General features: G+C 42.1%; 1 protein-coding gene across 1 annotated transcript in view; it reads left to right on the top strand.

The window, feature by feature from the left end:
• Window positions 1-26,691, top strand: part of TMEM184C (transmembrane protein 184C) — a 66,718-nt gene extending 40,027 nt beyond the window's left edge. The window contains exons 7-10 of the mRNA XM_073642508.1: window positions 8,687-8,799; window positions 16,530-16,629; window positions 20,841-21,012; window positions 23,878-26,691. Coding sequence (XP_073498609.1) covers window positions 8,687-8,799; window positions 16,530-16,629; window positions 20,841-21,012; window positions 23,878-24,179 — 687 coding nt within the window. The 3' untranslated portion in view covers window positions 24,180-26,691. The remainder of the gene's footprint in view (window positions 1-8,686; window positions 8,800-16,529; window positions 16,630-20,840; window positions 21,013-23,877) is intronic.
• The last annotated feature ends 245 nt before the right edge of the window (window positions 26,692-26,936 follow it).

Genomic DNA, 26,936 nt, shown 5'->3' on the forward strand with positions numbered 1-26,936 from the left:
CCTGATACCAGCTCCTGTTCCTCCTCCTCCTCCTCCTCCTCCTCCTGATACCAGCTCCTGTTCCTCCTCCTCCTCCTCCTCCTCCTCCTCCTCCTCCTGATACCAGCTCCTGTTCCTCCTCCTCCTCCTCCTCCTCCTGATACCAGCTCCTGTTCCTCCTCCTCCTCCTCCTCCTCCTGATACCAGCTCCTGTTCCTCCTCCTCCTCCTCCTCCTCCTCCTCCTCCTCCTCCTCCTCCTGATACCAGCTCCTGTTCCTCCTCCTCCTCCTGATACCAGCTCCTCCTCCTCCTCCTCCTCCTCCTGATACCAGCTCCTCCTCCTCCTCCTCCTCCTCCTCCTGATACCAGCTCCTGTTCCTCCTCCTCCTCCTGATACCAGCTCCTGTTCCTCCTCCTCCTCCTCCTGATACCAGCTCCTGTTCCTCCTCCTCCTCCTCCTGATACCAGCGCCTGTTCCTCCTCCTCCTCCCTCAGGCCACCCACGCTGAGCCGACGGTGTGACAGTTGTACAGGTACTACCGTCTACAGCGCATGATACCAGCTCCTGTTCCTCCTCCTCCTCCTCCTCCTCTCCCTCATTGTCCCCCAATGCACGTTGGGATGAGATGAGGCTGGGCTGTGTGTAATAGCCCGCTACGGCTTCTTGATCCATCTCATCATACTCTGGCTGCAATGCCTCCTCTTTAATCCTCTGCAGAGAGCGTTGCAAAAGACAGACAAGTGGGATGCTGACGCTAATGACTGCGTCATCGCCACTCACCATCTTGGTGGACTCCTCAGTTTGTCAGGATGGTACATATGTCAGACATCCAGGTCCACTCCTGAGGTCTTATGTGTGGAGTCTAGTAACAAAGAAAATGACGGCACTTCCACTATAAGGGTATGTGCACACGATGCAGAAATGCTCAGGATTTTTTCCTGAGCGTTTCTGCATCTCTCTGGCAGGAAAAAACGCATGCGGATTGTACATGCGGTTTCCTGCCAGGGACATGCGGAAATGAAGCGGTCTTCACTTTCATTTCCGCATGCGGGTTGACAAGCGCTTCCCAGGCGATTTTAGCATCACTTGGAAAGTGCTTGTCAACTTCACACTATATAAATCCATGCAACCGGCATGGATTTATATAGTGTGTGAATGTCAAAAAATAAAAAATAAATCTATACTTTACCCTCTGATGGCCCCCGGTGTCCTGCTTCATCGGTCCCGGCTGCCGGCAGTGAAGACTTTAGGACCTTCCGACGTCAGCGTCACGTGACCCGTCACATGACTCTGACGTCAGCGAAGGTCCTTCTTCATTCAACCGCGAAGTGCCCGGGAAGCCGGCAGGACGCAGCGCGGGCCGTCAGAAGGTGAGAATATATATATTTTTTATTTTATTCTTTTGGTACCTGGGTCTGGATGAGAGTCCTCTCATCCACACCCGGGTACCATCCGCACATTAGACCGCATGAAAAGCGCATCAACATATACAGTGATGCGGATTCCATGCGGTCTAATGCAAGTCAATGGCGGCAAAAGAGCAGCGTTTCCGCAAAATTAATTGACATGCTGCGGATTTTTGACCGCAGCGTAAACGCTGCGGAAAAATCCGCATCATGGGCACAGCACATGCGGATTTCCATTGGGGAACATTGCTGCCCTTCTACCATGCGTTTTTCATGCGTTTCCGCAACTGCAAAAACGCCGCGGAAACGCATGAAAAACGCATCGTGTGAACTCAGCCTAAGAAATAGGTGTGAACAGGTGCTTACTAAGAGGAGCTACCTCCATATACAATGAAAAAACAAAGTAGCACTCTGTAACGCTGAGTATGTGAATATGAAGTATGAAATATGAATAGCATTACTGCTGTAGAATATATAGAAATAAATGAGAAATCTTAGCGCATAAATTGGCCAATTCATGTGTACCTATGGAGTCTGACCTGAATATCGACGGCCTTGTTGCAGCTGGTACTCCACAACTGCTCTCTTCTGCTCACAAATCCTTTGCAACATGTGGAGGGTAGAATTCCAACGTGTGGGGACATCACACACCAGTCAGTGTGCCGAAAGCTGCAAACGCTGCTGCAACACAGCAAGGGCGGCGGAAGCTGTAGCCGACTTCCGAAAATGAGCTGACAGGCGGCGTACTTTGACGAGCAGATCTGGCAACTCTGGGTATGATTTAAGAAACCGCTGAACCATGAGGTTAAGCACATGAGCCAGGCATGGTATGTGTGTGATCTCGCCTCGCCTCAGAGCCACCACCAGGTTACGGCCATTGTCACACACCACCATGCATGGATGTAGGTTTAGCGGTCTCAGCCACAGATCTGCCTGCTCTTTCACAGCTGTCCACAACTCACAAGCAGTGTGAGGTTTCTCACCTAAGCTTATGAGTTTCAGCACAGCCTGTTGCCGCTTGGCTGAGGCGGTACTGCAGTGCTTCCAGCTTGTAACTGATGTGGTGATACCTGAGATGGAGGCTGAACATGAGGAGGAGGATGATGCGCAGGAGCTGTACACTGTGGGGGCAACTCTGACTGACATAGGGCCCGCAATCCTCGGTGTGGGGAGGATGTGTTCCGTCCCAAGGTCCGACTGGGTCCCGGCTTCCACTATGTTTACCCAGTGTGCCGTCAGGGAGATGTACCGTTCCTGGCCACAAGCACTTGTCCGCGTGTCCGTTGTCAGGTGGACTCTCCCAGTAACTGCGTTGTTGAGGGCACGGCAGATGTTTTGGGACACGTGCTTGTGTAGTGCGGGGATGGCACACCGGGCAAAATAGTGTCAGCTGGGGACCGAGCACCGAGGGACGGCCACCGCTATAAGGTTGAGGAAGGATTCCGTCTCCACCAGCCTAAAAGGCAGCATTTCCAATGTAAGCAGTCGTGAAATGTGCGAATTTAGGACTGTGGCCTGTGGGGCGTTGGCTGTGAATTTGCTCTTTCGTTCAAAGGTCTGGGATATGGACAATTGAACGCTGCGGTGGGACGTGGACGTTGATGCTGTTTTTTGAGAAACTGCCATAACAAGTGAAGACTGAGAGGAGGGGGCATCTTTGCATGCAGTATGGACAGGGGATTGACTTGCACGCACAACAGGGGGTTCTCTTACACGCACAACAGCGGAAGAAGCAGTGGTGACACCCGCTGACACTGGGCGTGAACGCTGGGGTTCGATTCACAAAGTGGGGTGCTTTGCTGACATGTGCCTGATCATGCTGGTGGTGGTCAGGCTGGTAGTTTTGTCACCCCTGCTGATGCTGGCCGGCAGGTGGTACAAATGGCCTTTTTGGGGTTATCAGCAGAGTCTTCAAAAAAATTCCAGACTCTGGAAGACCTACCGGTTGTACTGGCTACGTCCCTCGTGGTTGGTGTTACGGGGAACGGTTGACCGCCTTCTGTCTGCGGCCACCACACTGCTTCTTCCTGCCTGTTGGGGTACTCTGCCTCCCTCCCCCTGTGTGCTGCTGGCCTCGCTCTGCGTGTCCTCCAGCCACGTTGGGTCAGTTACTAGATCATCCACCACCTCCTCCTCTTCCACTTCCGCACCACGGTCCTCCTCCTCACTTTGTGGCAAGTGTCTCTTCATCGTCTACCTCTTGTGACAAATTGCCAGCGTCGCCTTCCTGTGGCTGTGGCTGTTCAAATATTTGGCCATCGCTACATGGGATCTCCTCTTTCACCAAAACTCCCAAAAGGTTAATAAGACGGTTATTTGTACAGTCTGACTGAGGGAAAAAAACAAACAAACAGGATTTAGATGAAAAAAAAAAGGATTTTTTCTGGCCCCTGAGACCTGGAGATAAGTCTAGCAATTTGACCAGCAGGAGCACACAGAACTGTAATTCAGTGTTTGTTGGTATAACCACTGCGTCTCCTATACAGCCTGCCTGCCTGATATCTGGGATGGATATTAGTCCTGAGAAGGACTGTTTGTTTGATTTAGCAGGTTTTAGAGACCCTACACTAACTATTTCGCAGTATAAATCTCTCTAGCTCGGCAGCACTGACCCTACACTGTCTGATCCAGAGCGACTTGTGTCCAAGATGGCGGCGCCCGGTTTTAAATACTCGAGGTGACGCTGTGCGGCCAACCAATCACTGTAATGTCCACAAACAACATGGCTACGGCATTACAGTGACTGGCTGGCAATCCCTGCATGTTCATTGGCTCTGTAAAGAGCGCCAAACATGCAGGGCTGAGACCCGAGCTCCCGCCCGAGTAACCCGGAAATGCTCGTGCTCGCCGAACATCCCAAGTAGTGAGATGCTCGGGCGAGTACCGAGCAGTGTCGAGCATGCTCGCTCAACACTACATATAATCTAATCTATTGAAAAACAGCAAAAAGTCCAAATTTTCCGTTAAATGATATTCATTGTAAAAATGACCTGGCAACTTCATTTTTTAGATCAGTACAATTCTGTCAATACCAGACTTTATTTTTTTCAGTTATATTATTTTGGTGGTAAAAGTAAAAAGTATAACTTTCTAAAAAAAAAAAAAAATTGTGATATGCATGCATATTTTTAAATACATTTATTATTTAGTTTTAACTTTACTTTTTATTCCCCAAGGGGTCTTGAATCTGCAATCATTTCATCTCTTGTACTGTATACTGCTATAGTATAGTGTTGAAATACTTGGATAAATTGACGTTCTCTTCTGACTCGCTGCAACAGGTTGGGCTTCATACGAGGACCATGTTTGCAACAACAGAGTCCTTCATAAGGCTCTTAACTGCCATGGCAGCCCATCGACATCCGCGATCACAGGGCAGGGGAGAGTGATGGGCACTGGTGCACGCACAACCCAGCCATTTTAATGTCAGTCCAAAATTGAGAGCAGCATCTTATTGGTTAAACAGTAATGATTGCAGTAAGTTCTAGTCATTGCTATTAGAGGCTGATTCCAGCTCTATAAGACAACAGATACCTGAATGGTATAACCCTGACGGTTATGCTCTTACATCAGTGTGCGCAAAGGGATTAACACTAGAACTACTGAAGGGCTCATTTTGACCTTTTGCTGTTTATTTTTCTTTTAATTTCTAAAAAATTTTACAAAGGAGTTCTGCGTTTTTGTGACTTTTATTTATTCATGGTAGTGTATATTTTAGGACACACAAAATGAGTTGTCATTTTTTTCAGGGGCCCAGGTTTTATATACCTACTGTAGAAGTACCGAAGGGGTCAATTTGACCCCATACATAATTTTATTACTTCTGCGATCTTGCAGGTCACTTTTTGCAACGTATGTTTGAAGCATGAGGGATCTGACAAATGACAACATTTTGAAATGTCTTCAGAATTTATCTGAAAATGAGTCAGAAGAAGAGAATTAGAAACAAATAGACAGAGTCTGATGAATATTTTCCTCAGGACATTTCCAAAGAATCAGAGTCAAGCAATAACAGTGATATAATTGACGATACCGAAAATTATGGAGAAGATGATGGATGTCCTACTATGTCAACAAGATGTACGGCAAATGTTCTTTAACTGATTGGCGAAAAAAAAACCCTATTTTACACACGTATTATGAAACATGCGGTAGTTGTAGTGTTAAAGTATCAGGGACACAAGCCCCAATACAGGTTTTGCTCACCATATATTTAAACCTCTAAATAATGTAGGCATGATATGGTGATTAGATATCAGTTCTATATAGTGGAAAATGAATACGGCTCAGTTACATCCAGTGGCTCACACATGACTTCTTATTGTGGTCATCCATTTTCTTTCTTTAGCTGAGCCCAGACTACCATGCAGATTTCTTCCAGCCATGACTCGCATCTGGCCACGAATTCTCGTTCTTCTACCAACAACAATAGACATCCCATAGCACACTGTACTCATTCCCCTGTGCTCCATAAACCTATAAAGCTCCCGCAGGGTAAAAATTCTACCTAATGCCTCCATAAATCAGTAGTGTTTTCCTTAAAGAAATAATGCTCCCTTTGTGCCCCCCCCACAATATTAATACCCTTTTTGTGTACCTTTATAATGTAGTGGGAGTATAATATAGCCTGAAACTCTGGATTATTATAGGATAAGAATGAAAAGTATTCACAATAAAATATTAATCTGTGCAAAGGGCATAGACAAGTAGCTTTGTTATTTGATCATGATCAGCCCTTATACTTTATTCAGTAGATCACATTTTCCCTAATGATGCCCACTATGAAATGCTGAGTGATCTGCTGACTCACTGTTGAGCTTCTGCTGCCACACACATCTCAGTTCACCATTGTCCATTATTATTGAGGAATGAGACTACTTCAAGTAGTGGTGACGTGCCGCGCAGGCTGCACCATGACTTCCCTTCATTTCAGTGGCCGGTGTGCTGCTCCACTGCCTTGTAAGCTACAGGTCTATTGAATGGTTCCAGCTCCACCATTGTACTCAACTATACACCATATCTTTTTTATGCAGATTTTCCAACTCCAGTCTGTATAAACTTCTGAATGCTTATTGGATAAAGCAGATCAGGTGATGTGTAGAGGGGGAGGTTGTGGTCTAAGGATACAACACCCTTTATCAAGGTGTGCGGAATTATTAGAAAGCTTGTTTTCCTCCGGCAAAATAGAACAGTTTTTGACTTTTCACGGTCAGTTAAATATCTTTATTGTTCTAAGTCTCACAGAGGGATGGAGCACTTTTTAAATTGCTAATATATTGGGGAGCGATCACAGAACCATCAAAAGTTTTGTTGCAGATAGTCAACAGGGTCGCAAAGAAAGTGTTGAAGAAAAAAACGGCTATTTGAGAAAAATCAAATGTAAAGTGGCAAGGAAGCCATTATCCTCCAGTGCTGTCATGTTCCAAAACTGCAGCCTCCCTGGAGGCCCAGAAGTACAAGATGGTCAGTGGTCATAGACATTGTCAAGGGTAAGGAAGGCTGAAACCTGACCACCACTGAACAAGACACAGAAGTGTGGACGTCAAGAACGGGGCAAAGAAATACCTCACAACAGATTTTTCCAAGGTTTTTTTGGACTGATAAAATTAGTGACTTTTGACGGACCAGGTGGGTGGGCCCATGTATGGATCACTAACAGGCAAAGACCTCCACTTTGACCCGAACGCCAACAAGGTGGATGTGAGGTACTGCTGTGGACTGGTATTAAAGATGAGCTAGTTGAACCTTTTCGGATTGAAGATAAACTCAGAATCAACTCCCAAACATACTGCCTGTTTTTAGAAGACCCTTTCTTCAAGCAGTTGTACAGGAAAAAAATCTGCATCTTTTAAGAAAGCCATGATTTTTATGCAGGACAGTGCTCCATCACATGCATTGAAGTCTTAGGCCAGACAGTAAAGTCCTTAACCCCTTCATGACCGGAGCATTTTCCGTTTTTGCATTTTCGTTTTTTGTTCCCAGAGCCATAGCGTTTTTATTTTTTGGTCAATATGGCCGTGTGAGGGCTTATTTTTTGCGGGACGAGTTGTACTTTTAAACGCTATTACTAGTTTTACCATATCGTGTACTGGAAAACGGGAAAAAAAATCCAAGTGCGGTGAAATTGCAAAAAAATGCAATACCACAAATGATTTTTTTTTTTTTTTTACCATGTTCACTGAATGCTAAAACTGACCTGCCTTTCTTATTCTCCAGGTCATTACGAGTTTATAGATACCAAACATGTATAGGTTCTTTTATATTTAAGTGGTGAAAAAAAAATCCCAAGTTTGCTAAAAAAAAAAAAAAAAAAGCGTCATTTTCCGAGACCCATAGCGTCTCCATTTTTCGGGATCTGGGGCTGGGTGAGGGCTTATTTTTTGCGCACCGAGCTGAAGTTTTTATTGTTACTATTTTGGGGTAGATCCGATGTTTTGATCGCCCGTTATTGCATTTTATTGCAATGTTGCGACGACCAAAAAAACGTAATTCTGGCGTTTAGGATTTTTTTCTCGTTTCGCCGTTTACCGATCGGATTAATTATTTTTTTTATATTGATAGATCGGGCGATTCTGAACGCGGCGATACCAAATATGTGTATGTGGGATTTATTTTTTATCATTTTATTTTGAATGGGGCAAAATGGGGGTGATTTAAACTTTTATATTTTTTAAATTTTTGTAATATTTTTAAAAACATTTCTTTAAAACTTTTTGCTTGCTTCTATAGTCTCCATAGGAGACTAGAAGCAGCAACTGTCCGATCGCCTCTGCTACATACAGGGGACCAGTAGATCCCCCTGTATGCAGCAGAAATGGTACTGAAGGAAATCACAGAAAACGATGCATTTCCAAGCTCCTTAACAGTTTTGCATCCTTTGATTTTCTGTAAATTCAGACTTTTTGTCGAAATAAGAGCCCAGTTTTCACTAAAACATCTTTCTTCAAGATTGCAATGCAATAATTTTAGAGTTTACAGTAAATACTCCTATGTATATACTGACCAAGAGAAATATATTCTCATCTTTCTCGTTATCCATGTTGGTTTCCAAATTAGCTGTAAAAAATGTTGTCTGGTGTTTGAAAACGTTGTCTAGAAAAATTAAAAAATGAGGTGACAACTCTGAGCTAGTAAATTTTAGGTTTTGAGTAGATTGGTCTTTACAGGAGAACTTCCAAAGGACTACTTGGGGTTCACTCACCTACAGTGTGTCATTTATAGTCCAAAATTGTTCATGACCTATTAACTAAATTTTCCATACTTTCAGCTGTTTATCTGTACACTTTTTTTCTTTTCTAGTTTGCTATGTACTGTCTTGTCCTGTTCTACAAAGTGCTGAAGGAAGAATTGAATCCTATTCAACCAGTTGGCAAATTTCTGTGTGTGAAGATGGTGGTCTTTGTTTCTTTCTGGTATGTGTGACTCTTGTTATTGAACCCTCTGTACGGTAGCTTCATTGTGTTACTAAATCTTATAAAACAGGGTTGGCAATACTCCAGTTTAAAATAGGAGCATGGTGCGCTGTACTGAACATTACTGTTAATGCGACCCTATGATGTCAGATGTATAGACAAAATACCTATTGCCCTCCTTCGAAACAATGGTTTCCATTCTTTCTAGTATAGTCAGTCACTGCATTTTCATGGAGTGTTTTGAAAAGTTTGAGACGCACCCCCTCTCTCTGGTGTCCAGACTACTAAACAATATCAAACACAAAAGAATGTGTAGTAAATGGAAAGTTATTTCCTTGCAGCACAAAAGGGTGTGTTCACACAGAGCTTTTTTGGCGCAGGAATTACTGCATACATTATACACATTTTGGTGTGTGCTCATGCAGGTTTTCATTTTGTTAGTTTTTTTTTGAAAATAAACAGATCCTTAGAAATAATCCACATGGGTAACAGGAATATTACCCAAGCATATTACATTATACATAAATTCTCAGGATAAAACACCTGGGAGAGAAAAGGGTGAGACGAGAGAATCCCAATTAAATGGTTAAAATAATAAATTTTATTAACTCTATACGATAAAATGCAAGAGATAAAAAGCTAAGGTAATTCAAGATAACAAAATACATCCAGACAAAAAGTAAACTTTAGCTTAAAGGACTATATACAATGTAATGATAGTAATTGCATGTAAATATATTCCAGGATATGCTACAATATGCAAAAATCGTATGCCCAGGAAGTAATGGATCAAAATAATATATCATATGTAAAGATATAGTCAATTAGTATCAGGTAATATTAGTATAATGCATAAAATAAATGCAGGTAATGATCCACATCGGAGTTGAGGTGCAGTATATCTGGATAAAAGGACTCTCAAATATATAATAACACTAAATCTATCTTCAATTAACCATAGTTATGTTCACAAATGAAGAAATACAAAAAACAATAATAGAAACAGAGAGCAACATAACATTGTCCACTTATCTTGAATTATCTTGCCTTTTATCTGTTGCATTTTATCATATATAGTTAATAAAATTTATTATTTTGCCTTTTTTATCTCACAGGTGTTTTATCCTGGGGATTTCTGTATAAGGGTTTTTTTTTGGCTTTTTTGATCCATTTTTTATGCATTCTTATTGGATGGGTAAAAAAAAAAGTTGAAAGAATCTGGTGTTGTACAATTGAAAAAAAAAAATGCAGTGTAAATAAAATGTTATAAATCTCATTTATTATGCAGCAATTGTAAAAACGCTTAATGTCAACAAGCCCTAAGACATTGTTACGTTGTTTTCCTTTTCTTCTAATACAGTTCATTCTGTGTTCCAATTTATTTTTGTATTTCATGCTATCAAGTATGAAAATATTATAAGTGGCCTATGCAAGTCTGAGACCGGCAGCTGACTTCTAAGGCTTTCTTCACACCTGCATTAGGCACTTCCATTTCTCTGTTGTGTTAGTGTGTGAAACTTTGTGTTGCAAAATGCTGGGCACTATAATAGAAACCTGATTGGCCCTCATATAGTTATTATGGTCATTCGGATGGTGTTGGCATCTGTCGTGTAAAAGATCCATCCTGTGTGTGATTTTTATTTTTTTATATACCAAGAACAGCCTTAGGCTTATGTGCACACAGTGACTTTTTGACACCGCCAAGTTTCCCAGGCGAAGCTGCTTTCAGGAAAACATTAGCCTTCATTTCCCTAAAGCGGCTTTGCTGGCTGTTTTGCCATTGTTCTTGCAACGGCTCCACAGCCGGTGCTTTTCACTCTCTACTTTCAAGTATAAGGCTATGTTCACACATCATGGGTTTTTTCAGTGTTAATTTTCTGCAGCAAAACCTGATCTCTTTCCAGGAGGTTGTTCAGAATTTTTGTTGCTGTTTTCTTGTTTTTTTGCTTCTTGCTTGGTGCGTTTTTTTCAACATTTTTCTCACTTTTGTCCTGTTGTCTCTGTTATGCATGTACATAAAGTTCAGTGAAAAACACTCATTCTGGTTTGTGCACAAAAAACACTGAAAAAAACATGATGTATGAACATAGCCAAAGTTCAGCTTTGCTTCCACCACAGAAGCATGAACACAGGTCACCAATGCAAGACATACAGTACAGACCAAAAGTTTGGACACACCTTCTCATTTAAAGATTTTTCTGTATTTTCAGGACTATGAAAATTGTACATTCACACTGAAGGCATCAAAACTATTAATTAACACATGTGGAATTATATACTTAACAAAAAAGTGTGAAACAGCTGAAAATATGTCTTATATTCTAGGTTCTTCAAAGTAGCCACCTTTTGCTTTGATAACTGCTTTGCACACTCTTGGCATTCTCTTGATGAGCTTCAAGAGGTAGTCACCGGAAATGGTTTTCAACAATCTTGAAGGAGTTCCCAGAGATGCTTAGCACTTGTTGGCCTATTTGCCTTCACTCTGCGGTCCAGCTCACCCCAAACCATCTCGATTGGGTTCAGGTCTGGTGACTGTGGAGGCCAGGTCATCTGGCGTAGCACCCCATTACTCTCCTTCTTGGTCAAATAGCCCTTACACAGCCTCTAGGTGTGTTTGGGGTCATTGTTCTGTTGAAAAATAAATGATGGTCCAACTCAATGCAAACCGGATGGAATAGCATGCCGCTGCAAGATGCTGTGGTAACAATGCTGGTTCAGTATGCCTTCAATTTTGAATAAATCCCCAACAGTGTCACCAGCAAAGCACCATCACACCTCCTCCTCCAAGCTTCACGGTGGGAACCAGGGATGTAGAGTCCATCCGTTCACCTTTTCTGCATCGCACAAAGACACGGTGGTTGGAACCAAAGATCTCAAATTTGGACTCATCAGACCAAAGCACAGATTTCCACTGGTCTAATGTCCATTCCTTGTGTTCTTTAGCCCAAACAAGTCTCTTCTGCTTGTTGCTTGTCCTTAGCAGTGGTTTCCTAGCAGCTATTTTACTATGAAGGCCTGCTGCACAAAGTCTCCTCTTAACAGTTGTTGAAGAGATGTCTGCTGCTAGAACTCTGTGGCATTGACCTGGTCTCTAATCTGAGCTGCTGTTAACCTGCGATTTCTGAGGCTGGTGACTCGGATAAACTTATCCTCAGAAGCAGAGGTGACTCTTGGTCTTCCTTTCCTGGGGCGGTCATCATGTGAGCCAGTTTCTTTGTAGCGCTTGATGGTTTTTGCAACTGCACTTGGGGACACTTTCCAAGTTTGCCCAATTTTTCGGACTGACTGACCTTCATTTCTTAAAGTAATGATGGCCACTCTTTTTTCTTTACTTAGCTGCTTTTTTCTTGCCATAATACAAATTCTAAGTCTATTCAGTAGGACTATCAGCTGTGTATCCACCTGACTTCTGCACAACACAACTGATGGTCCCAACCCCATTTATAAGGCAAGAAATCCTACTCATTAAACCTGACAGGGCACACCTGTGAAGTGAAAACCATTTCCGGTGACTACCTCTTGAAGCTCATCAAGAGAATGCCAAGAGTGTGCAAAGCAGTCATCAAAGCAAAAGGTGGCTACTTTGAAGAACCTAGAATATAAGAGATATTTTCAGTTGTTTCACACTTTTTTGTTAAGTATATAATTCCACATGTGTTAATTCATAGTTTTGATGCCTTCAGTGTGAATGTACAATTTTCATAGGAAAATACAGAAAAATCTTTAAATGAGGTGTGTCCAAACTTTTGGTCTGTACTGTATGTGAAACCATATTAACCGGAATTTCAATTGTACAGTGGAGAAGGTGAATTGTTCAGGAATAGTTTACCTAAGACATTGGCAGTGCATTGAGTTTGTATGACAATTTACTTTCACACTATGGTCTGCCATTGAGTTGTTCAGGGCATTGTTCAATCTCACATGTAGCTCAGCCAATGTTCACACTTTACACATCACTAATTTAATTGCATGATGGTGGTGGTGGTGGTGGTATCGGTATCACAAAAATAAATTAGTTTCACATACTTCAGTACTTGCTTATTTTCACTAAAAACGTAGCAAAATCTGATAGCTGTATTCACACTAGGCATTTTTCACTACCCATTACTTCCAATGGGTGAAAGAAGTGACATGTTTTATTTAGCAAAAAACCATGCAAGGCACAAAATCCTGAGCAAAAAAAAAAAAACCATGATGTATGAACTAAGAATTCTGGAATCTCATAGACTTTGCTGGTACTGCAAAACGCAGCTGAAAATTTGCATAAAAAATATGATGTGTAAACATAGCCTAAAAGAATGAGCATGTCACTTTTTTTAGTGTTTTGAAGCAGTTAAAATAAATTACCTAAGACCTTTTGCAAAAAAGACGCCGTGTGCACATTGCCTTATTCTTCAACAATTCAACATTTGTTCACTTCAAAACATAATCTTCACTATTTAAAGCTTATTTGTCCTACAATACCTGTAGAAATTTGCTGCTTTCATCCCCTACTGGTTAAACTTTCTTTTTGGGCATATACCAGTCAAGTCTGGCCAGACACTGGTCCAATTTTGATGTACTATAACTTGCCATCCACTTTTTCATTAAGTACACAGTTCCTCTTATCAGCATTCTGCCAGCACTATAGGTGCTAAAACTTCTTTCCCCTGTAAACATTCACTGCATCAAAAGAGATCAAGTTAAGTGAAACTAAGATCCTATTTAAAAATCGCGCTATCGGTAGTGAAAAAGAGATCAGGAGAAGAGTACTATTATTTTATAAAAAATGTTTTATTTGTTTGGATGCTAGCGATAAAAACTTAATAAAATACAGGATTAAAAGACGAGTGTAGTAAACAATATTTCGTTTGGGATAAAAAAAAAAAAAAAAAAACTAATGATATACAAGGTGTAATAAATAGTTAAATCCAGCGGTTAATTTGGTGTGGTAAAATGCCTGTGGTGGCTTTGTACCTGGAAAGAAGAGGAGTTTGGTTAGGGCTATTGTTCTCTGGTATTGGATATGCTTAGCTGGCTTTGGAGCTGTTACTCACCAGGTATCAGAATTGGCAAAGTGCAGGTGTGCACTAGGACTGTGGTCCGTCAGGATTCTTTGGGTGGGGCGTGGTCCTGAACGCTTTGTTATGCTCCTGGAGATTTAATGATATGGGGTTAATGCTGTTAGCACTGGGTAGGTAGATAGTGGGGTTAGCGACTTACCCTCGGAGGAGCTAACCCCACTATCTACCTACCCAGTGCTAACAGCATTAACCCCATATCATTAAATCTCCAGGAGCATAACAAAGCGTTCAGGACCACGCCCCACCCAAAGAATCCTGACGGACCACAGTCCTAGTGCACACCTGCACTTTGCCAATTCTGATACCTGGTGAGTAACAGCTCCACAGCCAGCTAAGCATATCCAATACCAGAGAACAATAGCCCTAACCAAACTCCTCTTCTTTCCAGGTACAAAGCCACCACAGGCATTTTACCACACCAAATTAACCGCTGGATTTAACTATTTATTACACCTTGTATATCATTAGTTTTTTTTTTTTTTTTTTTATCCCAAACGAAATATTGTTTACTACACTCGTCTTTTAATCCTGTATTTTATTAAGTTTTTATCGCTAGCATCCAAACAAATAAAACATTTTTTATAAAATAATAGTACTCTTCTCCTGATCTCTTTTTCACTACCGATAGCGCGATTTTTACTATAGAACAGTTAATTTATTGTAGTATATCTACTACGGACATTAGTGGTTCCCTGTCCGCAATTATCGCTGCCATTGGTAGTAGTTAGCCTGATAAGCGCCTTCTACACGTACAATACCTTAAGATCCTATTTAATCTTATATCCTTAGCCTGATATAAATAAAGATTCGTCTTGCTCTTGATGTTACAAAACAGACAACCTTTTTCAGACAACCCACAGAAAAATACACTGCTCAAAAAAATAAAGGGAACACTTAAACAGAATATAACTCCAAGTAAATCAAACTTCTGTGAAATCAAACTGCCCACTTAGGAAGCAACACTGATTGACAATCAATTTGACATGCTGTTGTGCAAATAGAATAGACAATAGATGGAAATGATTGGCAATTATCAAGAAACCCTCAATAAAGCAGTGGTTCTGCAGGTGGGGACCACAGACCACATCTCAGTACCAATGCTTTCTGGCTGATGTTTTGGTCACTTTTGAATGTTGGTTGTGCTTTCACATTTGTGGTAGCATGAGATGGACTCTACAACCAACAGAAGTTGCTCAGGTAGTGCAGCTCATCCAGGATGGCATATCAATGCGAGCTGTGGCAAGAAGGTTTGCTGTGTCTGTCAGCGTAGTGTCCAGAGGCTGGAAGCGCTACCAGGAGACAGGTCAGTATACCAGGAGACGTGGAGGTGGCCATAGGAGGGCAACAACCCAGCAGCTGGACTGCTACCTCCGCCTTTGTGCGAGGAGGAACAGGAGGAGCACTGCCAGAGCCCTGCAAAATGACCTCCAGCTGGCCCCAAATGTGCATGTGTCTGCACAAACGGTTAGAAACCGACTCCATGAGGGTGGTATGAGGGCCCGACGTCCACAGATGGGGGTTGTGCTCACAGCCCAACACCGTGCAGGACACTTGGCATTTGCCACAGAACACCAGGATTGGCAAAGTCGCCACTGGCGCCCTGTGCTCTTCACAGAGGTTCACACTGAGCACATGTGACAGACGTGACAGAGTCTGGAGATGCTGTGGAGCGCGATCTGCTGCCTGCAACATCCTTCAGCATGACCGGTTTGGCAGTGGGTCAGTAATGGTGTGGGGTGGCACTTCTTTGGAGGGCCGCACAGCCCTTCATGTGCTCGCCAGAGTTAGCCTGACTGCCATTAGGTACCGAGATGAGATCCTCAGACCCCTTGTGAGACCATATGCTGGTGCGGTTGGCCCTGGGTTCCTCCTAATGCAGGACAATGCCAGACCTCATGTGGCTGGAGTGTGTCAGCAGTTCCTGCAAGATGAAGGCATTGAAGCTATGGACTGGCCCTCCCGTTCCCCAGATCTGAATCCGATTGAGCACATCTGGGACATCATGTCTCGCTCCATCCACCAACGTCACGTTGCACCACAGACTGTCCAGGAGTTGGCGGATGCTTTAGTCCAGGTCTGGGAGGAGATCCCACAGGAAACCATCTGCAACCTCATCAGGAGCATGCCCAGGTGTTGTAGGGAGGTCATACAGGCACGTGGAGGCCACACACAATACTGAGTCTCATGTTGACTTTTTTTTAGGACATTACATCAAAGTTGGATCAGCCTGTAGTGTGTTTTTCCACTTTAATTTTTGGGGGTGACTCCGAATCCAGGCCTCCATTGGTTAATAAATTTGATTTCCATTGATGATTTTTGTGTGATTTTGTTGTCAGCACATTCAACTTTGTACAGAACAAAGTATTCAATGAGAATATTTCATTCAGATCTAGGATGTGTTATTTGAGTGTTCCCTTTATGTTTTTGAGCAGTGTATATTTATTTGACATTGGCAACATTATATGCAGTCTTAGCTTCTGTATTACATCAACCTTAAAGCTAACCAGTGTGTGTAAGACATCTGCTCCTCTTTCATTTCAGCCCCTGCAGATTGAGTGGGAAGATTTGTGTTTTTGTATAGATTTATTCATTCTGGGTTTAGAGGTTTTGATGGCCTTGGACTTTGTGTGCTGATCAAAGATAAATCATGTCTTTATTTTCTCCCAGGCAAGCTGTATTAATTGCACTCTTGGTGAAGGTTGGAATCATTTCTGATAAACATACTTGGGAATGGAAAAACGTCAAAGATGTTGCTACTGGCCTTCAGGTAGAGTAGTATTTTAGTAATATCTGCTTTTATTTGTGGAGTATATAAACATGAAAGGTATTTAATATAAATATATCCAGTCTTATAGTTCTTTTTTTTTTTTGCTGTGGTCTCTCAAAATTGGAAGATTTTGCCATAAGGTGCAAATGTCTGTTCTTTTAAAAACCTTTTTTAATTTTTCCCTTTTTTATTTGTTCACCTTGAGTCTGCTCTCATTTGATTGCTTGCCCAATATACCACTGCACTACAAACTCCTATGAAGCTCAACGTGTATCTGACCTTAAAGGGAATCTGTCACCAGGTTTTTGCTACCGAATCTGATGGCAGCATAATGTAGGTAAAGAGACGCTGATTCCAGCGATGTATCACTTAGTTTACTGGGTGCAGCAGTTGTGATACAATTAGAGGTTTTTAGATTCTGCATGTAGCAGAGCCCAGAAAGCTGACCCTGCCCATATCTCTGATTAGTAGCTTTCTGTGTATATTGACAGTAAGCTGCTAATCAGTGCTGGGATGGGTTTGACCAGGATGCACAGGAGCTGTAATCCTGTAGTGTCAATTTCCTGCTGATAAAACACTCATCATATTGAAGAAACAGCACACCTAATAAGTGGTACCTGGCTAAAATCAGTATCAGCCCATTATTCATGCTGCCCTCAGATTAAGTAGCAAAAATCTGCTGACAGATTCCCTTTCATAGAAGTACGAAATGGCAACAACAAGGATCATTAGAAGGCCTCCACCGGCTATGGCAACCCATCTGCACCCTGCAAATGTGCCGATTGGTGCCAAAACAGTTTCATCAAAAGATGGCACCACTTAAACACTGCAGTCAGAGATTATCAGCGACATAAAAGTTATTAAATAGCAGTGATCAGGGGTCAGCCATACACGTATGCCACACATTGGAAAATGGTTAAAGAGAGAATGTTATCAAATAAGGAAATAGTAATTATACATTATACCTGAAAATGTCACTTCTGAGACCAGTGATTGGCTGCAGCTGTCTCTTCACTGATGGATGGTAGCATTGCACCCTTCAAAAAAAAATAATAAAGGAAACACAATGTAATACTGTATTTTGGTGAGACTTTTAAAATTGTTAATTACATTGTAAAAATGTACATTTATTTAAAGGGGGACATGTCATGTCCCAAAACGCTATCAACCTGCAGATATGATTTTAATCTGCAGGTTTATAGCGTTTCAAAGGTGCCCAGCTACCAGGAGGAAACAAACTTTATTTCTCTTGGCAGCCTCCGGCTTTCAGTCATAAGAGGCAACTCCCAGCGTGGTTTCAGTCACTGCACAGTACATAGTGAGTGGTGGCTTTAAAGGGAATCTGTCACCACTTTGGAGTTATCAGACCTCTACTATGGGTATACAGGGTACAGAGAAGTAGATCTACAGTCATGGCCAAAAGTTTTGAGAATGACACCAAAATTATATTTTCACAAGATCAGCTGGCCTCTGGATTTTATTAGTGTTTGTCTGATGTTTATATCACATACAGAAATATAATTGCAATCATATTATGAGTACCAATAGGTTATATTGACAGTTAGAATGAGTTAATGCAGCAAGTCAATATTTGCAGTGTTGCCCCTTCTTCTTCAAGACCTCTGTAATTCTCCCTGGCATGCTCTCAATCAACTTTTGGACCAAATCCTGACTGATAGCAGTCCATTCTTGCATAATCAATGCTTGCATTTTGCCAGAATTTGTTGGTTTTTGTTTGTCCACCCGTCTCTTGATGATTGACCACAAGTTCTCAATGGGATTAAGATCTGGGGAGTTTCCAGGCTATGGACCCAAAATCTCTATGTTTTGTTCCATGAGCCATTTAGTTATCACCTTTGCTTTATGGCAAGGTGCTCCATCATGCTGGAAAAGGCATTGTTGGGCGCCAAACTGCTCTTGGACGGTTGGGAGAAGTTGCTCTTGGAGGACATTCTGGTACCATTCTTTATTCATGGCTGTGTTTTTAGGCAAGACTGTGAGTGAGCCGATTCCCTTGGCTGGGAAGCAACCCCACACATGAATGGTTTCAGGATGCTTTACAGTTGGCATGAGACAAGACTGGTGGTAGCGCTCACCTCTTCTTCTCCGAATAAGCTGTTTTCCAGATGTCCCAAACAATCGAAAAGGGGATTCATCAGAGAAAATGACTTTGCCCCAGTCCTCAGCAGTCCACTCCCTGTACCTTTTGCAGAATATCAGTCGGTCCCTGATGTTTTTTCTGGAGAGAAGTGGCTTCTTTGCTGCCCTCCTTGAAACCAGCCCTTGCTCAAAGAGTCTCCGCCTCACAGTGCGTGCAGAAGCACTCACACCAGCCTGCTGCCATTCCTGAGCAAGCTCGGCACTGCTAGTAGTCCGATCCCGCAGCTGAAACAGTTTTAAGATACGGTCCTGGCGCTTGCTGGTCTTTCTTGGGCGCCCTGGAGCCTTTTTGACAACAATGGAAGCTCTCTCCTTGAAGTTCTTGATGATGCGATAGATTGTTGACTGAGGTGCAATCTTTGTAGCTGCGATACTCTTCCCTGTTAGGCCATTTTTGTGCAGTGCAATGATGGCTGCACGTGTTTCTTTAGAGATAACCATGGTTAACTGAAGAGAAACAATGATACCAAGAACCAGCCTCCTTTTAAAGTGTCCAGTGATGTCATTCTTACTTAATCATGACTGATTGATCGCCAGCCCTGTCCTCATCAACACCCACACCTGTGTTAATGGATCAATCACTAAAACGATGTTAGCTGCTCCTTTTAAGGCAGGACTGCAATGATGTTGAAATGTGTTTTGGGGGTTAAAGTTCATTTTCTGGGCAAATATTGACTTTGCAAGTCCAGTAATTGCTGTTAAGCTGATCACTCTTTGACATTCAGGAGTATATGCAAATTGCCATTACAAAAAATGAAGCAGTAAACTTTGGAAAAATTACTATTTGTCTCATTCTCAATACTTTTGGCCATGACTGTATACATACCTGTATGGTCCATAGTAGAGGTTTTATTGCAGAGAAATCTGTTTTTATAAACTCAGTTTTTCGCAGGCTTGGCGTCCGGGGGGACGCCAAGAAATCCCCGCCGATGTGCTTATTATTCCCCTAAATCCCCGCCTATATGCTTAATTATCATATTCCCCCCTCCCCTGCACGTCACAGGGCCCTGTGACGTGCACTGTTCTCCCTCTTGTGCCAGGCATGTGCAAAGCGCCACTCACATAGAGCGCGCTTTGCTTCATCCCGGCCCCTTCTGCCTGTGCACTGCGCCGCAGGTTTCTATTGCGCAGGTGCCAGGAAGTGACATTGACTCCCCAGCGCCTGTGCAATAGAAACCTACGGTGCAGAGCACAGAGACGGGGCCGGGATGAAGCAAAGCGCGCTCTATGTGAGCGGCACATTGCGCATGCCTGGGAAGTCAGGGAGCACAGTGCACGTCACAGGACCTGTCACAGGGCCCTGTGATGTGCAGGGGAGGGGGAGATATGATAATTAAGCAGATAGACGAGGATTTAGGGAAATAAGCACATAGGTGGGAATTTCTTGGCGTCCCCACGGACGCCAAGCCTGTGAAAAACGGAGTTTATAAAAACAAATTTCTCTGCAATCAAACCACTACTATGGGCCATACAAGTAAACATACATTTACTTTTCGATACCCTGTATGCCCATAGTAGAGGTCTGTTATCTTCAAAGTGGTGACAGATTCCCTTTAATCTCGCCCCGGCACTGACTGACAGCTGGTTTTGTACCGATGCACTGCTGAGCCGGCTGTCAGTCCGTGCCGTGGGTGTAGTTACAGCCGCCGCTCGCTATGTACTAAGTGGTGACTGAAGCCGTGCTGGCTGTGCCTCCATGACTGAAAGCCGGAGTCTGCTGGGAGGAACAAAGTGCATTTCCTCCTGGTAGCCGGGCCTTCAGTGCAGTGGTCAGTCACCTTTGAATCACTATTAACCTGCAGATTAACCCCATATCTGCAGGTAAATAGCGTTTTGGGGAGTGACAGGTTCCCTTTAAACCAACATTTTTTCTTACTTTACAAGTAATATCGCTAAAAGGAAGAATCTTCTTTCAATAAAAATTATGTGTTAAACAACGATCTGTCAGATCTGACCAATATTGCTTTGATTATAAGGACACATCTATGGAGTCTTGTTGATGTTTGGTAAAATCTAACAACTTGTTTCCAAAATATTTTTTCTTGAATCAGGATTTTGTGATTTGTGTTGAAATGTTCCTGGCAGCCATCGCTCACCACTTCAGCTTTTCCTACAAACCTTATGTGCAGGAAGCTGAAGAAGGCTCGTGTTTTGACTCCTTTCTTGCTATGTGGGATGTGTCGGATATCCGAGCTGATATTTCTGAGCAAGTACGCAATGTTGGTAAGTACAGAATATTAAGGATAACCCTTATGCAGCAATTTAGATTGGTCTGTAGGTATTCTCTTGTATACTATGTTTGTTCCTTCCATCTTTTTTTTTTTTTCCCTGTACTCTAAAACTTCTAAGATGATGAACCAAAATTGCATTTAAAAGTGGTTTTATCAGAGGTTGGTCTTCCCAAAGATGATGGCTGGTATACATAATGTATGATGAAATTGAAAATCTGTGCTCTCTATGAGAAAGCCACTGACTAACACCTTCTAAATCTGACATGCGCGATCGACCTTTCTCCCGACCATTAGTTTGACTGCACCCCATACATATTAGACCACCTGAAGCCATTACTGTGCTTGCACACACTGGTAGGAATATCTGTTAGGCCCCCTTCCAGTACATGTGGTGACAGATTTCACATGTACTGGAGACACTTACACACACAGACCCCTTTAAATCTATGGGGCTGCGCACTTATCCACAGTGTGTCTGTGACCCACACTTGGACATGTCCGTGCTACCGGAAAAAAATGGATGTCAATATGTCCTGCACACAAATGACATATAGTGTGTCATCTGTGTGCCGTCCGTGTGACACGTACCAAAATAGAATGCAGAAAGCACGGTGGCTCAGTGGTTAGCACAGCAGTCTTGCAGCACTGGGGTCCTGGGTTCGAATCCCACCAAGGACAATATCTGCAAGGAGTTTGTATGTTCTCCCCGTGTTTGCGTGAGTTTCCTAAGGGTTCTCCGGTTTCCTCCCACACGCCAAAGACCTACTGATAGGGAATGTAGATTGTGAGCCCCAATGGGGACAGCAATGATAATGTATGTAAAGCGCTGTGGAATTAATGGCGCTATATAAGTGAGTAAAATAAATAAATAGCAATGACAGATGTTTAGGTGTTGATGTGCAATGATAAAGATAGATATGGTGTAGGTAGATCAGGTATAGATAGATGTGGTGTAGGCCATACATGTCAAACTCCGGCCCGTGGGCCAAATCTGGCCTCAAGGTGGTTTTATTTGGACCGCAACACCAGAAAACCCATCCATATGTCCATTATTCTGTATAGAGGACTATGTGGGGCCCATTATACTGCATGGAGGACTATGTTGGGTCCATTCTGCAAGGTGAACTATGTAGGGCCCATTATACTGTATGGAGGACTATGTGATGCCGATAATACTGCATGGAGGACTGTTAGTCCTCCATACAGAATAATGGACCCAACATAGTCCTCCATGCAGTATTATCGGCATCACATAGTCCTCCATACAGTATAATGGGCCCTACATAGTTCACCATGCAGAATGGACCTAACATAGTCCTCCATGCAGTATAATGGGCCCCACATAGTCCTCCATGCAGTATAATGGGCCCCACATAGTCCTCCATACAGAATAATGGACCCATGTGGGGCCCATTATACTGTATACTGGTTGGCCCACAACTTTGTCCAAGTTTTTTTTATTTTGGCCCTCTGTGTGTTTGAGTTTGCCATTCCTTGTGTAGGTAGGTGGATATGGTGTAGATGGACATATATGGTGGGGATGCACCATTTTTGGGGCGGCTAAGGGCTGGAAAGGAGCCAATATCCATGGACCTTCCCAGCCTATTAATATCCGCCTGCAGCTATCTGATTAGCTCTTGCTGTTTATTAAGAATAGGGGGGACCCCACATATTTTTTCTCCTAGGGTCCCCGCTTTTAATAACCAGTATCCATGGATATTGGGCTTTCCCAGTTCCCAGCTGTCTGCTTTCCCTTAGCTGGTTATTAAAAATAAGGGGTACCCCACACCTTTTTTTTTTTATTTTAATTATTTTTACCTAAATATATGTACAGTAAAATACGCACTACACTAATTATATATCTCATGGATATCTTACTATCTACATCATGATCTATCTCGATCTTTTGCACATCTAACACCTAAACATCTGTCATTTCTATTCTGCATTCTGTTCCAGTATGTGTCACACTGATGGTGCACACGGACGGCACACCGATGCCACACAGATTGGACACACGGACACGGATCGCACTGCTGTTTTTTTCCAGTACCGGAAATATCAGGATGTGTGAAGGAGGCCTTACACATTACATTCCATCCCCTCTCTCCCCTTGAGACTGTGGTTTGGGTGGCACTATTTCTCTATATGGTGAATGGCATAATTCACAGAGAGACTTTTAAAGCTAGGCAAAGCCAGGGAAAGAGGTTTGCTGGCTGGTTAGTTCTTCAGGGGGAATAAGTTGTGTTTGTAATGCCACTGTGGCTACTGCTGGCACTTCTTATATTGCAGAAAAAACAGTCCTATTGGCTGATTTGTCTACCCTTGAACCAATGAAGATTTGGAGCTTTGCATTGAATTTTTTTTTTGTTTATTATTTTTATTTTTTAAATATATAACTCTTGCTGGGGATACAACAAAAACTGGCAAGCCCTTCCCTTGAACATGTGCACATTAATGCAGGCATTACGTGTCTCCTATTTACTATATACCATTCCTCTTTTTTTCTATGGATATGTTACGTGACTAGCAATTTTCATATTTGATGCAGTGAAAAACAGATGGTTAATAAGAGTAATTTCTGAACATCTATGAAATTGTCCGGCTTTATACTGTATTACTCTGGTCCTGTCCTGTGGATAGGTTTTGTTCATATGTGTCTTAATTTTTGGAAATGGAGGTGTTTTTTTGTTTTTTCCCTCTTATAGTAGATATTTCTACAACTTGCTAGTGTTACTGAATATAAATAATTATGATGTTATGGTCATCATAACTTAATAGTAAATCTTATCCAGTGAGTACTGCTCAGTTCACTGCCAATTTGGGAAAAAATGGTGTATATATCCTCTCGTTACAGGAAGAACCGTTTTGGGTAGACCCAGAAAGATGTTTTTTCCTGAAGACCTGGAGCAGAATGAACACACCAGCCTGTTGTCGTCTTCAACTCAGGATCCTATATCTGCCGCATCATCTGTGCCACCGTCTCCTTCTGGACACTACCAAGGGTTTGGTCAGACAATAACCCCTCAAACGACACCCACATCTGCCATAATTCCTGAAGAGCTCTACAGCACAGAGTCCCCCGAGGAAGAAGTCCCTGTGTCAGCACCAGAGCCTGATGAGGTGGAGGTATCACATGAGAGCAGCAAACACTCCTAAGCCATAGGAAATGGTGCCAAATGTTCTCATGACTAAAAAGTCCCTCACGGGTAAAATGGTGCCTAAGTGGACATCTGCTGCTGTAACTAATCAAGGTCAACTTAGAACTAATCAAGGTGAAGATATACCGGTCGGTCAAGATAACGGTCAAGACAACATCTAATTTGGGCAATGTTGGCAAAAACATTTTTTTTCTTTAATGTAAAGATGTGTTTTTGAAAACTGGCTTAATAATGGACGTTCATGTGAGTATACACAAACAGCTCAGATTTGACTGTAGACCAGTAGTAAAGGTGATCCTGAACTTATCCACCTGACGCTTTTGTCACTAGTACCAAATACATTACACCCCTGTACATAATGTTTGCCTACAGCTATTGGGTTCTGTAATTGTTTTGAAGAACTATTGTGTATGTAACTTTGCTTCTTGGAGTTATACAGTTGTGCAACCCGTGTGTATGTACCATGTCGGCAGCAGTGGGAGAGGCCTGCTTTAGGTTAGTTCTCTTCTCCGATGGGACCTAATCTGGTCAGGTCAGCATTGCACTGATACAGGTCAGCTTGCCAGTACTAAAACAGTGCCTTTCCAGTTTCTAAGCTATCCACGGTTATGGGATTTTCCACTTAATCTAATATGGCCATTTGCCAACCCTCCCCCGACATGATGGACAACCCCTTTCATTTTTTGGATGTAGACTTAGTATCTCTCAACTCTACCCAAAGTTGCAGTTCTGTGTAATATGGAAAGAAAAAAAACTTTGGAAAGTTAGTGCTTACAATGTAGCAATGACTATCAAGGGTTAAGAGAGTAAGACTAAGTCAGTCTGCCTTATTTAATGCCCTTACTGGGATAGATCTATAACAGAAATATCAGACATGGTGACTTCTGTGTAAGTACATATTACAGATGACGTGTGATAAAGTGCAGAAGTCAGTTGTACGATATTACATTAGTGTATTAAAGGGGTTCTCCCATAAACAACCTTTAACACATTTATCATATATCCTGAATTTATGTATCGAGGATGAGGGAATGGGGGTGGGGGGGAGTGGGTCCAGTTGCTGAGACCTCTACCATTCCGAAGAAGGGATGTTCCAAAGTCCCCTATATAAGGGCTCATGCAGACATCTGTGCAAATCGGTCCAAGCACGGACCCCTAATGCACTCATTGGTCGCGGATCTCCCGCCCTAACTGTGACCGGCTCATAGAAATATGTGAAGCTGGGTCGGGAGAGCCGCGGTCAGTCCGTGCTTAGCAGTCTGAGATTGGACTGAGTTTCATGGTGTCTGCATGAGTCAGTACTCCTTTCCACAATTAATAGAGTTGGAGTTGCACATGCTCGCTAACACTTTATTCACATGGGATTCTGCTAGCCCCGTTCTCAGAATGTGTGGTCTCAGGAGTCAGACCCCCAGCAGTCATACTCTTATCATCTATCTTGTGAATAGCTGATGAAATTTGTTTACGGGAAAACCCCTTTTTAAATGGATTTGCAAAGTAATTTCGTTCATTACGCTGATCATGAAACTTTTTTTTTTTTTTCTTGAATTCTCGAATCAGGTAAAAGTTGTGAAATTAAGGTTGAATGTTTCAAAGCACTTTGAAAGCCACTTTACCATTCTGATCCACAAGGTGTTAACTAACGAAGCTCTACCATCAAGCTCAAAATCAAACGCTGTCCTTAATAGTATTTGGACCACAGCATACGGGGTATTAGTTTATTGCACACAGGCTGAGAAATAACGCTCTGCACAAAGTGGTCTACAGGGCTGAAAGTATTACAAAATGACAGCGCATATTGTGTAAAAAGTAACGCGACTCCAGAAATGTTGGATTTGCAGCAGGCAAAATCTGCAGGAAAATCCCCAATATTTGCAGGTCTATTTGCGTATTAAGATGCAGATTTAGTTTATGATGCAGAATTTGTGTGATCTTTTCATGGCACACATGCAGCAACGCATTTTGGGTTTAGAACAGTTGCCCTCATTTCTGCTGTCAATAAATAATTACAATATCCATGAAAGATCATTTTGAGGACGGTTGTAGACATTGTAGAAGTCGGGTATGTTAATCTATAATTTGTACTTATCAAAATTTTGGTTTGTAAGATCTTATTTTTACACTAAATAGTACAAACAATTGCAGTCTCCTAACTGCATCTTCTCAAAAAATGTAATAAAAAGTGAACAAAACATTTGTATATGTACCGATAAAACTACAGTTCTGCATGCAGAAAACAAAAGTGTCAACACAAACACATTTTTTTTCTTTAACAGAGTTGAAAATAATCCTAAATTATCACCACTCAAATAAAAAAAATATACAAGTTTGGTATTGCTGTAATCATACTAACCAGGAGACTCATTTTGGCAGGTCATTTTTCCACACACTGTACACAATGGTGAATTTGCATGTTTTTTCTTTTATTTTTCACCATTTCATCACACTTGGTATTTTCTTTCTTACTTTTCAGTACTTTAATTTAATAAAATGTGGTATTTTCTTTCTTACTTTTTAGTACTTTAATTTCATAAAATGAACCTTGGAGTTCAAAACTACAAATTATCTGGTAAAAACAAGCCTACAAATGGCTATATTCATGGAAAATGTAAAATATATATAAATAGATATATATATCTATCAGACCAAAAGTTTGGACACACCTTCTCATTTAAAGCTTTTTCTGTATTTTCATGACTATGAAAATTGTACATTCACACTGAAGGCATCAAAACTATGAATTAACACATGTGGA

The sequence above is a fragment of the Phyllobates terribilis genome, unplaced genomic scaffold (assembly GCF_046119375.1).
Source record: "Phyllobates terribilis strain yellow unplaced genomic scaffold, ASM4611937v1 Scaffold_1__5_contigs__length_1240528914, whole genome shotgun sequence".
NCBI classification, from domain to species: Eukaryota; Metazoa; Chordata; class Amphibia; order Anura; family Dendrobatidae; genus Phyllobates; species Phyllobates terribilis.